This window comes from Polyodon spathula, chromosome 11 (genome assembly GCF_017654505.1).
Source record: "Polyodon spathula isolate WHYD16114869_AA chromosome 11, ASM1765450v1, whole genome shotgun sequence".
Classification (NCBI taxonomy): Eukaryota; Metazoa; Chordata; class Actinopteri; order Acipenseriformes; family Polyodontidae; genus Polyodon; species Polyodon spathula.
In genome coordinates, this window is record NC_054544.1 from 22,406,670 (window position 1) to 22,421,260 (window position 14,591).

The 14,591-nt window shown below is 42.2% G+C and overlaps 1 protein-coding gene across 2 annotated transcripts in view; it reads left to right on the forward strand.

The window, feature by feature from the left end:
- Positions 1-1,162: 1,162 nt before the first annotated feature.
- usp40 (ubiquitin specific peptidase 40) overlaps positions 1,163-14,591 on the forward strand; it is a 30,135-nt gene continuing 16,706 nt past the window's right edge. Inside the window, exons 1-14 of one of the 2 annotated variants that reach the window (XM_041263584.1) lie at positions 1,163-2,364; positions 2,560-2,627; positions 3,639-3,752; positions 4,776-4,958; positions 5,731-5,877; positions 6,477-6,620; positions 8,721-8,852; positions 9,739-9,843; positions 10,193-10,300; positions 11,491-11,785; positions 12,598-12,679; positions 13,758-13,929; positions 14,068-14,152; positions 14,308-14,378. In XM_041263584.1, the coding sequence (XP_041119518.1) occupies positions 2,163-2,364; positions 2,560-2,627; positions 3,639-3,752; positions 4,776-4,958; positions 5,731-5,877; positions 6,477-6,620; positions 8,721-8,852; positions 9,739-9,843; positions 10,193-10,300; positions 11,491-11,785; positions 12,598-12,679; positions 13,758-13,929; positions 14,068-14,152; positions 14,308-14,378 (1,908 nt within the window). In that variant the 5' untranslated portion in view covers positions 1,163-2,162. The remainder of the gene's footprint in view (positions 2,365-2,559; positions 2,628-3,638; positions 3,753-4,775; positions 4,959-5,730; positions 5,878-6,476; positions 6,621-8,720; positions 8,853-9,738; positions 9,844-10,192; positions 10,301-11,490; positions 11,786-12,597; positions 12,680-13,757; positions 13,930-14,067; positions 14,153-14,307; positions 14,379-14,591) is intronic. The other variant, XM_041263585.1, reaches the window with a different exon arrangement.

The window sequence follows — 14,591 nt, forward strand, 5'->3', positions numbered from 1 at the left end:
GTAGATCCTTCTGTATATAATGTACAGAAACACCTGCCATATCACTGTCAACACAGTGCAGGACCAACATTGACAGCACAGTTTAAATGATCACCAGACGTATTACTTCAGGGAAGATGGATTAGGGATTACCACTCCTGAGGCTCTTCCCAGTGAAACAGCAGGACTTTAATTATGACCAACCAAGCACTCACTGACTAAAACTGACTGCAACATGGAGTGCATCCTTTATATAGTGTTCTACATTAAGCATGTAAGAGATACAATTTCCATAATAAATCATTCAGTCACATCCAGGGTAGGGGCTTCTGGGGTAAACTCTAGATTCTGCAGCTAGCTCAGTAAACAGTCACTCTCAAACACAGTAGGCAGAGTATTGCAGGAGGCAAGTATCCCAACATTTTCAGGATTGGAGCTACTCTCCTGGAGCAGACGGCCTATTATCTGCTAGCTGTACATAGCTCCCATAAATCTTTTACAGTCACTGGGCAGTAAAGCCAAGGTACCTTGCGCCACTCGCTAGGATCCGCTGCTAGATAAAATAACAACAGAGTATCCGCACTTAGGATTTGTATGCCAAAATATTTGTAACTTTTATTTTTGCAACATCAAGATTAAAAAGTGAACAAGTCAAATCAACATTTGCTTTGCACCTTCATCAGAATTTACAAAACATGCACCTAAAAGGGCAACAGTAATATACAGTAGGGTCTGTTACAGCAGGAGAGTCCAAATACAACAAAATTTGTACTACATAGCATATGTGTTTCAAATTTTTTGTATATGCATTCTGTAAATTGAAATTGTGTTCCAACACACTCTTTCCCTTATATCATAAGCTTGAAATTAACTAGCGGTTAAATACACCTTCATAAGGTCAAATGCAATTAGTTTACTAAATAAATGGCTAATTCCATTAACAATCACTGTTCCATTTATTTTGGATTTAGCTGCAAGTTTTAAGTCGAACTAACACGGGTTATTTACACGGCAGACGACTATACTGTTAGTAGACTACAGTAACCAGCATGCACCGCAAACCCAGGAAGCATAACTGAAGCTGGAAGGGAATTGTAGTTCAGAGAAAATACAGCTGCTCAAAGGACCTGTACAACAATGGAACTACAAGTACCATATTGCATCCCGCCATTGCCTAACTTACAGAAATATGGCTGTTCGCGTTATTCGTGTTTCTGTTTACATTTCTTCTTTACTTTTTGTCGGAAAACGAAAGTAGTTCAAATTTTTGCTGACAACGGAAGATTTATATTTTGTTAAGTTGTGCGTTTGTTTTTGGGTACTACTATTTTTTGCTTTGCGAATTGAAAAAGACAAGTTTATTTAACTAGAGAGGTACTAGAAGTGTGTATACAGCCGAATGGTGTATGTCATTTACAATAAAACCCGCTGTAAAAAGCGTAGGAGCTTTTGCGTTTTGTTTAGTCGTACACTGGCACTGCACAAGGAGCAAGACTACACGAAACACCTCCAGTGTGCTGAATGAGTGATTTTGTAAATATTATGAAGGTTAAATCTTTTTTTTTTTATTAATAACATATTGAACAGATGACAAGAGTGTTTATATTTGTTCTTCGCTGTATTTTTTCAACAATAAATGTAAAGTATCGCTGTATTATTAAGCCGGAAATGTAACGAGTGAACCGATTTATACTGCAACATTAAATAGTTTGGGGCTCGGCTGTAATAATATACCATTTAATTATTGTTAGTTTTTTTGCACATCAGACTCGTGTGAATATAAAGCCATACAAAATATATTTCAGTTATGCCAAATGTTAACTTGTAATATCCTTAGAATATATTTTTGTTGAAGCATATAAGCAGCATTCCATAACTGCAAATTAATGAAACTATTGATAATTATATATTTTTAGCTACCAAATGACAATACATGATTTCCATTGCGGTTTTATTAATAGTTCCCTTTATTTCAGAACAGCTTAATGAAAATCGATCTCGCCTCGTGATTTGCATTTAAACCCAGTTTTTTTCCACGGTTTGAGATTTAAAAATATAATTAATTAAAAAGTCCGTCTCTTCTGAACACGTCGGAGCATGAGATAGCATTTAGCAGAAGATCCTGTGATTTAACCTTTTTTTTGTCTTTGGCTCGGTGCCTCTCCGAAACTGCTTCTGTAAAGATGTTCGGAGATTTGTTCGAGGAGGACACAGTGGCCTTTGTGGGGGATTGTAAGGGCTCCAATGTTAAGAAATCCCGAGTGAATGACGCTGAGCCCCCGCCGCCGAGAGGAGCAGTCACCCTGAGCGGAATCAAGAACCAGGGTGGCACCTGCTACCTCAACTCGCTGCTCCAGACCCTGCTCTTCACCCCGGAGTTCAGAGGTCAGCAGTCCTGACAGTTATATCTAAACAGGCAGTACTAGAGCAGGGTTGTCACAGGGAACCCCCTTTTAAAAATAATTTTGAATAGGAACCCTCATTTTTTGGTGGGGGCGGACATGGCATGTATAACACACGCTGTCTTTGCGCCACAGATGGCTATGTGCGTGTTTCTGACCTGCTGCTTGTCTGTTTCAGAGGCGCTGTTCAGCCTGGGCCCAGAGGAGTTGGGAACTCTGAGCGACCGGGACAAACCAGAGACCACCGTGAGAACGAAATTCTTAGAATCTTGTTACACATTCTAGAGCTTGCAGAGTACAGTTTCTCATGCTTTCGTTAGGTATTTGTTCGGCTTTGTCATAGTTAAGGTAAAACTATTAGAAACTCAGTGCTGAAACCTTTGTCTGTAGTCATAGTGTCTTATACTATTTGAATTGTGATTGAAGTTATGGCTGGTTTGCCAAGGTTTACCCTGTTTTCACAGCTTTGCTGTGCTTTGAAATGTATATTTGTGTGTACAGATAGCTTTCATCTGTTGAATACATTTGAAGTGGAGGTGATTATGAGGGAAATCAAGCTACAGCTCATATCTATCCCCTAGTAGAGGCACTACCCTGTGAGTGCAGGGTGAGTCATGCCAGCAGGAGAGCACTGGTTTGAATCCCGGTCTCGCCAAGTTGCATGGCTAGGGGTTTACAGGAAGCATTGAATTGGCTTTTGATCCCTGCAAGGTTAGAGAGGCTAAGTGGCTGGGTTTAATTCACCTCACCATGCCACAACGACCCCTATCGTTCTGTGTGAGCAATTGGGTGATGGCGGGAATCATTTTTAATTTTAGGATCAGTTGTGAGGTGACACATTTTAAAACAAGGAATCTGGAAACGATTGTCAAAATGTCTTGAACACAATATGACCTGAACCAGCTATAAAAGCTCCCAGTCAGTACTGTATTATACTGGCACTGTCTTAATGTGTTCATGTTATTCTGTTTCTAGGGTTAGGTTAGGTTTGCTCTTCTGTATCTTGTTCATGTTATATAGAATTGTTTATTAAGAACAAAAGTGAAAGAATAGTAATTCCAACTCGGAGCATGGCTTAGCACAGCCATGTTTCTGTTTGGAAGACCAGGCTGCCTGTAAGGGAAGAAAAAAAAGAAACTATGGTGTGAGTGTGGTGAAATGGATGGTATGTGCACTGCACTGACTGTCTGTGTTTCAGGCTGTCTGAGTATGTCTGTGTTTGCTGACTGTCTTAATTTCAGGCTTTGTGTGTTTCAGGTGCGAGTCATCCCCTTGGAGCTGCAGAGGCTGTTTGCTCGCCTCTTGCTGGTAGATCAGCAGGCTGCATCCACCTCTGACTTGACCGATAGTTTCGGCTGGAGTAGCAATGAGGTACTACAGCATTGCCTGTGTCGTTGTTCCAGAGTCTAGGGGCACAGAACTAGCCAATGTTATAAGATGGAACCAGACATCTCTGATAATAAGGAGATCTAAGCAGAAGCAGGGGAACAAAACTTGCATGTGCAGATCTAGAAGAAAGACACAGTAAACATGCTTTTACATTTAAAACATTGAATCTGGTACTTTACAAAGTAATAGTCTAAAGTTAATGTCAGTCAGGTTAATGCAACAAATATTTCTAAAATGTATTGGTTTAGCTAAGTTTAAATATATCACATACACCACTTGTGTAATATAGATCTGCTTTGAAATTGTAATTAATTTGCAGCACCCTTTGGTCTATTTTCAGTATGTTTTAAACAGGGTGGGTTGAGTGGTTAGTGGAGAGAGAGTTTTATTGATTGCTGAAACTATAACATATGTATTGGCAGTGTTTGTAACAAATCAGAAAACCCATCGCAAGAAGACCACATCGGCATTCATACTGTGAATGACTGAACATCTCTGATTATATGGAAATGTACAAATGTAGGCAGAAGCCTGACCCCTGGTGGCTTTGTAGGTCATAGGCAGGGTCTGTATCCTTGAAACATTAAGAACAAAAAGTTAAGAACTGGGGCTGTATTCTTGAAAATTTATAATTATTAATTGTTGAATATTTATTTTCTTAAGAAGACCGGAAGTGTTTGGGGAATTGCACTTAAGGATTGGAATTGATTAAAAGGGAATGGAAATTGATTTTAAAAAGGAATTGCAATTAACCCTAACTCTGGTCGACAAGAAGATCAACAGTTAGTCGATTATGGATCAGCATGACTGTGAGCCTCAGTCAAATGTTCATTGAAGGATTGATCTCCCTGGTGTCCTGCTTGGAGCCTCACATTTCTATTACAGTACTAGTACATGTGTGTCTTCTCTTGCTTTTTAATACTAAAGTGTTCTAAATGCTGTGATTATGGTGGATTGTTACTGTCCCATACTGATTGGGAGATTGCTTGCTCTCTGACTCTGCAGGAGATGAGCCAGCATGATGTTCAGGAGCTCAACAGAATCCTCTTCAGTGCTCTGGAGAGCTCCCTGGTGGGCACCTCGGGAAGTGACCTCATCAACCGCCTGTACCACGGGACTGTGGTCAACCAGATCGTGTGCAAGGAGTGTGGCAACACCAGCGAGAGACAGGTACACAATCTGCGAGAGGTGAGAGTGAGGGCTGCACAACTTGAAACATGGAAATGATCAGAGAGGAAAGAAAGCATGTAATATTGACATCTGATAAAGACCCACTATGCGTCAAAAACGCGTTGCGTTTGTTGTTTTGTTTCAATAATAATAAAATGTTTTTTAAACAAAATGTAAGAGGAGTCTGATGTATAATATTAGAGGTCAAGTCTTAAAAAAGAAGAGATTTTTAAGTGTGTGACCAACCTTGTCTCTACAAGCGTCATCGAGCAAAGTATACATGGTTAATTTGTCGTTAACTATTTAGCTCTAGAGACATTCATATCTAATGTCTAATATTGAGTGTTTGAAGTTCTGGATCAACTACCTTCAACATCCACTCAACACAAGAAGAAACAGCTCTTACAAAATCACTTGCATGTTACAGGGATGGAAATAAGACCCCTGTTCACAGCAGTTTCACCCATTCCAGGTTTTACTATGAGATTGATTAGTCACAGTGTATAGGCAAAAAGTTCCAGGAATGGATCAAACTGCTATGCAATGTAAGTCTCATTTCCCATCCCTGTGTTGCACGGATGAAGGCGTGAGTCCAAACATTTGTATAGCAGACTATCACATTTAATAATCTTTATTGCCTGTTTCTATGGGAGCTAAAGACACCTGAAGGTTTTGCTTCATTGGGGCCTTGTCTATGGATAGGGCTGCAGTTAATAACATCCCAGCCCTGCTGTGTCGGTTAAAATCCCCACTCTCTGCTCACTGTGTGTTTTGATTTGGGAGCGCGCAGGAGGACTTTCTGGACCTGACGGTGGCTGTGAAGGGGGTGAGCGGCCTGGAGGAGGCGCTGTGGAGCATGTTTGTGGAGGAGGAGCTCTTTGAGGGAAACAATCTGTACCGCTGTGGAGCCTGCAGCAAGCTGGTCACTGCAGCCAAGGTGAGGAGAAGAAGGGGTGGAGAATAGGAGGGAGGAGTGGGACCTGTCTTACGGTTGTGCACTCCATTCTCTAAGTAGGTGTTTGTTGGGTCTTGCATGCGGTTTTGAAAGAAATGTTCAAGGAAACATTCTCACACATCGTAAAACATGGTATTTGGTATTATATTTTAAATTAAAAAAATCTCTGTTTGCAATCCTAGCTTTCTGGTTGCCTCATGCTTACTTGCTCATTTTACCCGGGAGTACATTTTCTTCACCCCTTCTTTGTCTTCTTTCCTGTCAGTAACAAGCCAGCTACTTCCCCAGTTCACTGACATGCTTTCCAGACACATGTTCCGACCCTCAAGACAATGAAATTATCTGGGAAGTAAAAACAAAAACAAAAAAGTAACAGACTACCAGAAAGGGCAAGCAAACAGAGAACTTTTTTTAACCTGGAACCAGATATAATTTTATTTTAAGTGCATATAACTTACGTATCTTTTATAACATGGAACATGGAAGTGGAATTATTTCAGTCCAACCAATCGCATGTATTCTCATGGTGGTTTTGGTGTTCCAGTTCAGCCGGTCATTTGGTTTTCTTTCTTTCTGTCTAGTCTGCCAAGCTGCGGAAGCTGCCCCCCTTCCTGACGGTGTCTCTGCTCAGGTTTAACTTCGACTTTGCCAGGTGTGAGCGCTACAAGGAGATGGGCAGCTACACGTTCCCAATAAGAATAGACCTCAGGCCTTTCTGCGAGCAGGTATGAGAGTGTCACCACCCTGAACCCCTTACAGACCTCAGAGAGCCTGGAAACTCCTCTGTCGATTACCAGCGCACAGAGTCTGTCTCATCACCTCCTCTAACTTGCTAAGTCTCACGGCTTCAGTCTTCCATATCCTCACATGAGAATAAGTTTATTTACCATCCCTTTGAGGAGAGCTGGTTTGGTTTAGTCGACCATCTGCTCTTATCTCATAAACTGTTTGAGATGCAGACTTCATGTTTTTAGTGTTGCATTTTCGCTTTGACCTGTGAGCTAATATGGCTGCTATGTTTTGTGAATTGAATGATAAACACCCGACGTTATTTAACCCTTCTGTCATATTTCAGATATGGCTACCATGTGAGGTCATGTGACTGTATAGATCACCTCAAACTTGAGCGGACAGCGGTGTTCTATGACTCTTTTTTTAAATGGATATTATCCAATAAAAAATAGTGCCACCTCAGGATGCATTGGACTTTAATAACCTACCTAATGCCATTCCACGTATGCTCTGGTCCCAGAGATGCTTTCTAGTTTCCTCCCCCCCCCCCCCCCCCCCCCCCCCCCCCCCGAGGTTCCATGTGACGATGTAAGACTGGACCCATGGCACTGAACAGGTTAAAGGTGAGAGAAGTGTAAGAAGTGTGACCTAGAAAGACATACAGTACCTGCAGCAAGCATAGATCCAGATTTAGCAAGGTGCAAAATATTAAGTATATTAATATTAAATATTAAACTGTTGCTGTCATCACACTACTGTAGTTACCAGCAACTCGGACAGATAAACTGCCCTTTTTTATCAAGTACACAGACAGCACTTTTTATTTCTATTTACGAAGATTTCATTTGCGTTCTGGGAGACAGCACAGTATTGTGGTGGATCTCTTCACCTGTGTGAGAACAAGCCAGTGGGAAAGTTCTGTTACATTGTGCAAGCCAGTCAGTGACAGGAGGAGGACAGGTGACATGCAATCCAGTAGTATTCCTTCCAACTGAAAAGGCAACAGAACCAGATAAGCTCATTGAATACAGGGTTTATGGAGAAATAGCCAATTATATATTTAGCGTTATTATTATTATAGTTTTTTCTGTTCGCTTATCTTTGTATGATGTTTACAATCATTGAGTGTTTTAATGGCAATTACTCAAATATTGTTTTTTTTCTATTTTATAAGTCTATATTAAGTTGTTTTGATTAGGTGGTCAGAAGCTGCTCTTCAGTTCTACTTGCCTGCCAGAGACATCTGCAATGTAGGATTGATCAGCCATAGTGGATTTATATTAGTAAGCCCCAAGCCATCTAGTGCACAGCTAATGTTTTGCCAGCAAAACAAAAGGATACTTTGTTCCAAAGTGGCAGATCACAAGATCACTCTTACTTGAGACTTTTTGGCTGATCTAGCTCTAGCACACTATATATCTATGACAGACAACTAGAACTCGGTCAAAGCACCAAATCAAAATGGAAACTGCTTTCTCTGGTTAACAAATGTGTCCTATAGGGTCCCCAAGTGGCTCATCCAGTTAGAGTTGCTGCTGGGAGCACAGGATGAGTCACACAGCATGGATGGCGAATGTTAGCGTCCAGGCTGTGCAAAGAGGTCAAACTTTGCTGGGGACCCTGAGGGGTGCATCACATTGGCACTGACGCTCCTGGGGTGGGGGATGGGAAACCGGCTGGGATTGCTTCTCCTCATTGCGCAACAGCGAACCCTACTGGCCAGACACTGAACACATTCAGAGTGGAGAAGAGGCAGGGCTGGTCTCTATTCTTCGGGATCAGTAGTTAGCTCACCTCTGCTCTGGATTGCTTGGCATACAAGCGATTCTGGCTTTAGGCTTCTGAGATCAGAGGATGCTCACGCGCCCTCATAACATCTGTGCTGTGTGGGTACTTGCTGCGGTGAGGAGAAAAAACATAATTGGACATTCCAAATTGGGGGAAAATAAATACAAATAATAATTGGTCATTGTAAATTAAAATAAATAAATACATGTATCCTACAACAAATGCTGATGCTTTATTTTCTTTCACAATTGAAGTTCAGACTTTGATCTGGCTGTGTCTAACCCTCTCTTGTTCTCCCTGTGCAGGTCGCGGGGGCAGCTGACTCAGACTATGAATATGAACTCTTTTCTGTTATTATACACAAAGGTGGCTGTTACGGGGGGCATTACCACGTGTATATCAAAGACCTCGACCGGCTGGGGCGCTGGCAGGCTCCTGTGAGTACAGGGAGGGAAGGGCAGACAGACACACGGACCGACGTCTGACTGACTAGTACATTGCATGTGTATGGGGGGAGGGGGTAAAGATTACAGTCTGTGAGCTTAGAGTTTAAACATTTAAGATTTTGAAACAGTTAACTGCCAATATGAAGTGTTGCATAGTAGTAAGTGAAAGTCGATTTTGTTTCATATTCAGCATTTTTTCCATATACAGTTAAATGCAGAACTCAGTCTTATGCACAGATGCATATTGGAGTCATTTAAAAAAATGGCTTCTCATGATGGCGTTTCTGTTTGGTTACAAACATTCCCAGTATGTTAAAGTTTAAATGTATTTAATCCTAAAGGTTAAAAGTTTGGGAATAGGAAATGAAAATAACCATCCGTATTCCTAAGCTTTCAGAATTACTATGTTAGTGCTGCTCTACTCTTCTTTCTTTTCAGCGAAGCAGCTTTATAGCTGATCTTTCCCTGTCAGGATATATACAGCTAGTAAGAGGTTAGACAGTGGTTTAAAGAAACCTTGGTCAGCAGTCCCTAGGGGCTCCAGACCTGTATTGCCTGTGTATTGTTTACTGGAGGCAGTGTGGGCCAGTGGTTAAAGTCCAGGGCTTGTTATCAGAAGGTCACGGGTTCAAACCCCAGCTCTGCCACTGTGTGACCCTGAGCAATTCACTTAACCACCTTGTGCTCCATCCTGCAGATGAGATGTTAAATCGGTGTCCTATTGTAAGTGACTCTGCATATAATGCACAGTTCACAGCCTACCTCTGTAAAGCGCTTTGTGATGATGATCCACTATAAAAGGTACTATATAAAAATAATTATGTATTATATATTATTTAACGTGACTCCCGTGACTCTCCTTTTTGACTGGTTTTAGGAGGAAGAGATCAAGTCAAAAGTGCCTGTCAGCGGGGTGAGAGCTCCTGATCCCATCCTGGAGATGGGGGACCCCCTGTCTGTGCTCAAAGCCATACTGGCCCAGGTATGAACCTCTCAAGCAGTAGGCTGTATACTGTACATACGTATAGACAGCCATGTGTCCAGTTGTGATGAAACCAGTTCCTGAAGACAAGTTGTTTAGTGTGTCAGATCTGCATGAATATGGAGGCAGCCATCTGTCTGGCACACGCAATTCTGTGGTGCAGGTCTTGATGATTTACTTTCTTTTTTACAATGCTTTTAGCTCTAAGGTTGCCATTATGAATCTATTTGTTACAGGTATTTCCCCGCTGTGGGTTGTATGGTGAATAATATTGCTCTCTGTCTCTTTCTCCGTACTCCTTCTTCCTCTCTCTGTCTCTCCCTGACTCCCCTCCGTCCCCCCCCATCAGGAGGCCTCTCTCAGTGTGCGTGTGGACCAGCTCGGTCAGAAGGTGATGGAGACTGTGGGGGTTTCGTGGAACAAGAGATTCCGTAAGAGCCACGGACCAGTCTGGAAGGTGGGTGAGAACAGCTCTGCAGCGTCACAACTCTCCTAACTGATTAACTCCTCTTCTGTTTCTTGTTTAGAATCACACCTAATATCATCCATTTCAGAGATCGCATCCTGGGGACACTCCCATTGTATAGCAGTTTCATCCATTCCATGTTTTATTGAGAGTCAAATCTGACACACTTGACCTGTACATTGGGGCTAATCAAGCTCATAGTAAAACCTGGAATGGGTGAAACTGCTATGCAACAGGAGTCTTATTTCTAGTGAATGGAATGATGGTAAGAAACAGTATTGTATTTGTTGTCTGTCAGGTTATTGGTGAACTCTGACCATGTTTTCTCCATGCCTGTGAAGGTTATAGAAAGGGGTTTCACTTTATTCTGCTTTGTCATCTCTCGCAAAGGTAAAACAATGCTTCAGTATAATACAAGAAAGTGGGTCAAAAATCAGCCAGGGAATAAGCTTATCCTAATCGGGCTAGTTCCTGCAACATCGGTGTGGTGTGTTTTGAAATCAGTGACTGCAGGAGGAACAGAAAACCAGCAGCATTCTTGCAGGGGGAACATCAGCTTGGATACGCTGATGATGACGTTCATGTGACTAATTCTGTTTCTCCTGACGAAAGCTCCTGAGTTGAAGTGCTTTTGGTTTTATTCTCCAGCTGATAGAATACCCAGGAGACGTGAATAAAATATCAAAACAAACATTAGGGGGACCCTGAGTGTCTCACATAGTAAAGGCACAACCGTGTGATGTGCAGGGTGAGTTGTGTCCTGGCTGTCTTTGCTGTAGATTCCAGAGGAGTGTTGTTTTGGCTTTGGCAGGTTAGAAAAACAAAATCGTCAGGGACTGTCTCTCATCACGTTACAGCAGCCCCTACTAGCCACTACTGCAGGGTTGGCTTTTGTCCTTCAAAGGCCGATGGCTTACTGACATCCTCTGTGGAGTTCCTGGGTGTAAAGAGGACACCCACTGACCTTCAGCTCTCCTGTGGGGAGTTGCTACAATGGGAGCATGATTGCAAATTCTTCATTGGAGAGAAAATCAATAATCAGCACTCTTAAATTAAAAAAAAAAAGAATATACAGACATGGGGTACAGCAGTGGTAAAGCTATGTGTTTATGGTGCCCTCTGCAGGGTGTTGAAAGCAGTGGTTCTGGTGTGTGGTTGACGCTCTCTCTCTGTCTCTGTAGTTCTTACAGCAGCACCCCGACGTCTTCCTCTTGGACTCAGATGGCTCTCGGGTTCATCTCAAACAGAGCAAGGCCCCGAGTCCTGAGCAGGGGTCCCAGGAGATGGGGGATCAGGGGGATGGAACCCCGGAGGAGCCTGTAGAGTCACACAGCACCCCTCCACACCCCTGGTTTGATTTCAACGACTCGAGCGTGCAGTCCATCACGGAGCGGGACATGGAGAAGCAGTTCCAGGGGAAGGAGAGTGCCTACATGCTGTTCTACAGGAGAGCAAGCCTGAAGAGGCCGGAGGAAGGTAGGGGGCGCTCTGAGCTGAGAATAACCTGCTTCCTCACCACACTTCATGTTTATAGTCCTACCCTACATTGCTAAATGTTTCTTCCTAATACCTGCTGCACAGGAAGTGCATTCAGTTATTTACAGTGTGGTGTAAATATACTTCCTCTGTACTCCATTAGTGCTTTTTCTGTTTGTCAGTGAAGTTTTTTCTTTTAGTATTTCCAAATATAAAAAAAATCTTCACACTGTGAAAATGCAGTGATCTATAGCGAAATTGTTATGCTAATGATGGGTGAGAAAATGTGTTTCTACTTTAATTAGAATAGAAGTAGATCAAACATTCACCTGTACAAGTGAAACTGTAAAATTTGCAATGCTGTAAACAGGGTTAGAAACTCACACTAACCCTGCACCCAGTCCTGGCTTTCCGAACTAGATCAATTAAGTATATTAAATAATTCAGTAGCCAGGAGTTTGAGCAAGCCCTGTGAAACAGTGTTCCTTCCCTTATAGCTGTGTGAACAACTCCTAACAGTCAACTTACAGATAGAGAGGAGACTTTTTATAATAATAATCTTTATTTTTATATAGCGCCTTTCATAGTGCACCACAGTTACAAGGCGCTTTACAAGATACAGGACTGATATTGAAATGTGATCAGTTCAGAGCAGATTGAAAAAGGCTTGATTGTTCAAACTCCTGGCATGTGTTGATTTCAATAACATACCTGAACAAGGAGAGTTCTAAAACCCGGGACTGGGTGCAGGACTTGTGGAAGTTTCTAACCATGCTGTAAAGTTTAAAGCTCTTCCCTATGTGTGGTTTCAGCCAGAGGGAACCCACGGTACAAAGTCCCGGAGCACTTGCTGGAAGAGGCTGAGGCAGAGAGCAGAGAGCTCCAGAGAAAGAGGTAGGAGCTCAGACTGCATTACAGCTGCATTCCTACAACCACCGCAGAATTGCAGCTTACAGGAGTCTTTTCAGAAGCAGCCCATGGTTGAAAAATTACATTTGTTAGTAAGCCTTGTAAATAATGATCTCGGCAGAAAACAATAATGATACAAAAACACACGCATCAAAAGAATTACCAGGTGAAAAAAACGTAGGTGTATATCCGATTTGTAGCTAACCAGAAATTCCCTCTCGCTTGTTTTGTGCTTCCTTAGCTACATAGGTCTCAGATGTGCAGTTTTGAAAGAAACATAGCAAACGTGGATGTTCATTTCAGAAAGTGTCTTACTGTTTCACTTGCTAAGTCATTTCACCTCAGCAGTGCAGCACTACCTGTAAACATTAAGGGTGTCACGCTAATATTACCACATGTATCACGATTTGAAGATTGCGATACGATCTGTATCCCAATACATGTGATTGTCCTGATTGGCTATATGTATGATGTATAATTTGGTCAAATGATCATTTTAATGGACCTTTTTGTTAAGACTAATATTTAGTAAGAGGGAGAGTATGTAAGTATCCGTACCAACTGCAAAACCAACATATTCTTTGTTAAAGAACAATTTGTGCTTTTGGTCTTGTACAACGATACAAATGATACATACCTGTTATGATACGATATCAATCAGTCTATTTTATATAGCGCTTTTCATAGTGGACCACTGTCACAAAGCGCTTTACAAGATGCAATAACAAGATGATCCGTAATACTTTAAATACAGAGAAATGCATAATACATGATACTGTAGCATGTAAATAAAGTATCATAAATCATCGATGCACTATGAATCCTTGCTCTAGTAAGCGTGAATTGAACTTGGTGTGGTGCCACATACCTTGTTTTAAAAATGAAAATACTTGTTTGCTATACTGTGTTTCTTTGAAAACTGCACATTTGAGACTTATATAACAACTGGAAGAGCACATGAAATACCCACATTACCCATACACATTTTCCCTAGTTGTTTTGTGTTTGTTCAGTTTGCTTGGTTGCACCTCTCCATTGAACCCCCCCTCTCCATTCCCTGCAGAGCCGAGTTTGATTCCGTCAGCAACACAGTGGAGCTGCGACTGCACCTGGGACCCCATTACCGCCTGCAACATGGGGCGCTGCACCCAGCCTCCCCACCACAGGACAGCCTGCTTAGACTGGCCTTTGACCGCAGGAAGTGTGTGGGAGACCTGAGGCAGGCGGTATACCAGGTGAGGAAGGGCAGGCAGAGGGTCAGAGTCAGGGTCTGTGATAATACTGCACCTGTATGCAGTGGCATTCCTCTGGTAAGACCGCTAAAGGGACTGAATAAAACAGTGTGTGTGTGTTTTAAACTGTTTGTGTTTCAGCTCCAGGACTCGTGGGAGGGGGACATGACGCTCACAGTTGCTAAGAGTTTACCTGCTGGACTGCACCTGTATGACACTCTCACTGGTAAGGAGACCTGCTGCATTGTCTCTGTCAAACCATCTAACCCACTCAACAGAGCTTCCAATATCCACTAGCACTCAGTATCTACAGTCTGTTTCCAACAGCACTTCATATCAACAAGACAATAAGAGTTCTCTCTGCCTGCTTGTGTCCCCCAGATGACCAGCAGTCCCTGCACAGCTCGGGCCTCGTGGACGGGTCAGACCTCTTTGTGTGGAATGGCAGAGAGGTACAGAGACTCCTTTACAGTCACACTGCAGTCACCTTTGGGTATTTCAAATTTGAGTCAATAAATCTGATCAATAAAGGTTAAAATAGTCCAATAAAAGTTAAGTTGTTGCTAACGGCAAACCCAGATGTGCAGCTGTGTACGGGAACAGCCAGACGTGTTCAGTAAGTTCCATGTCATTTAACTGGAAAAAGGAAAATTCCTTTTTTTTTT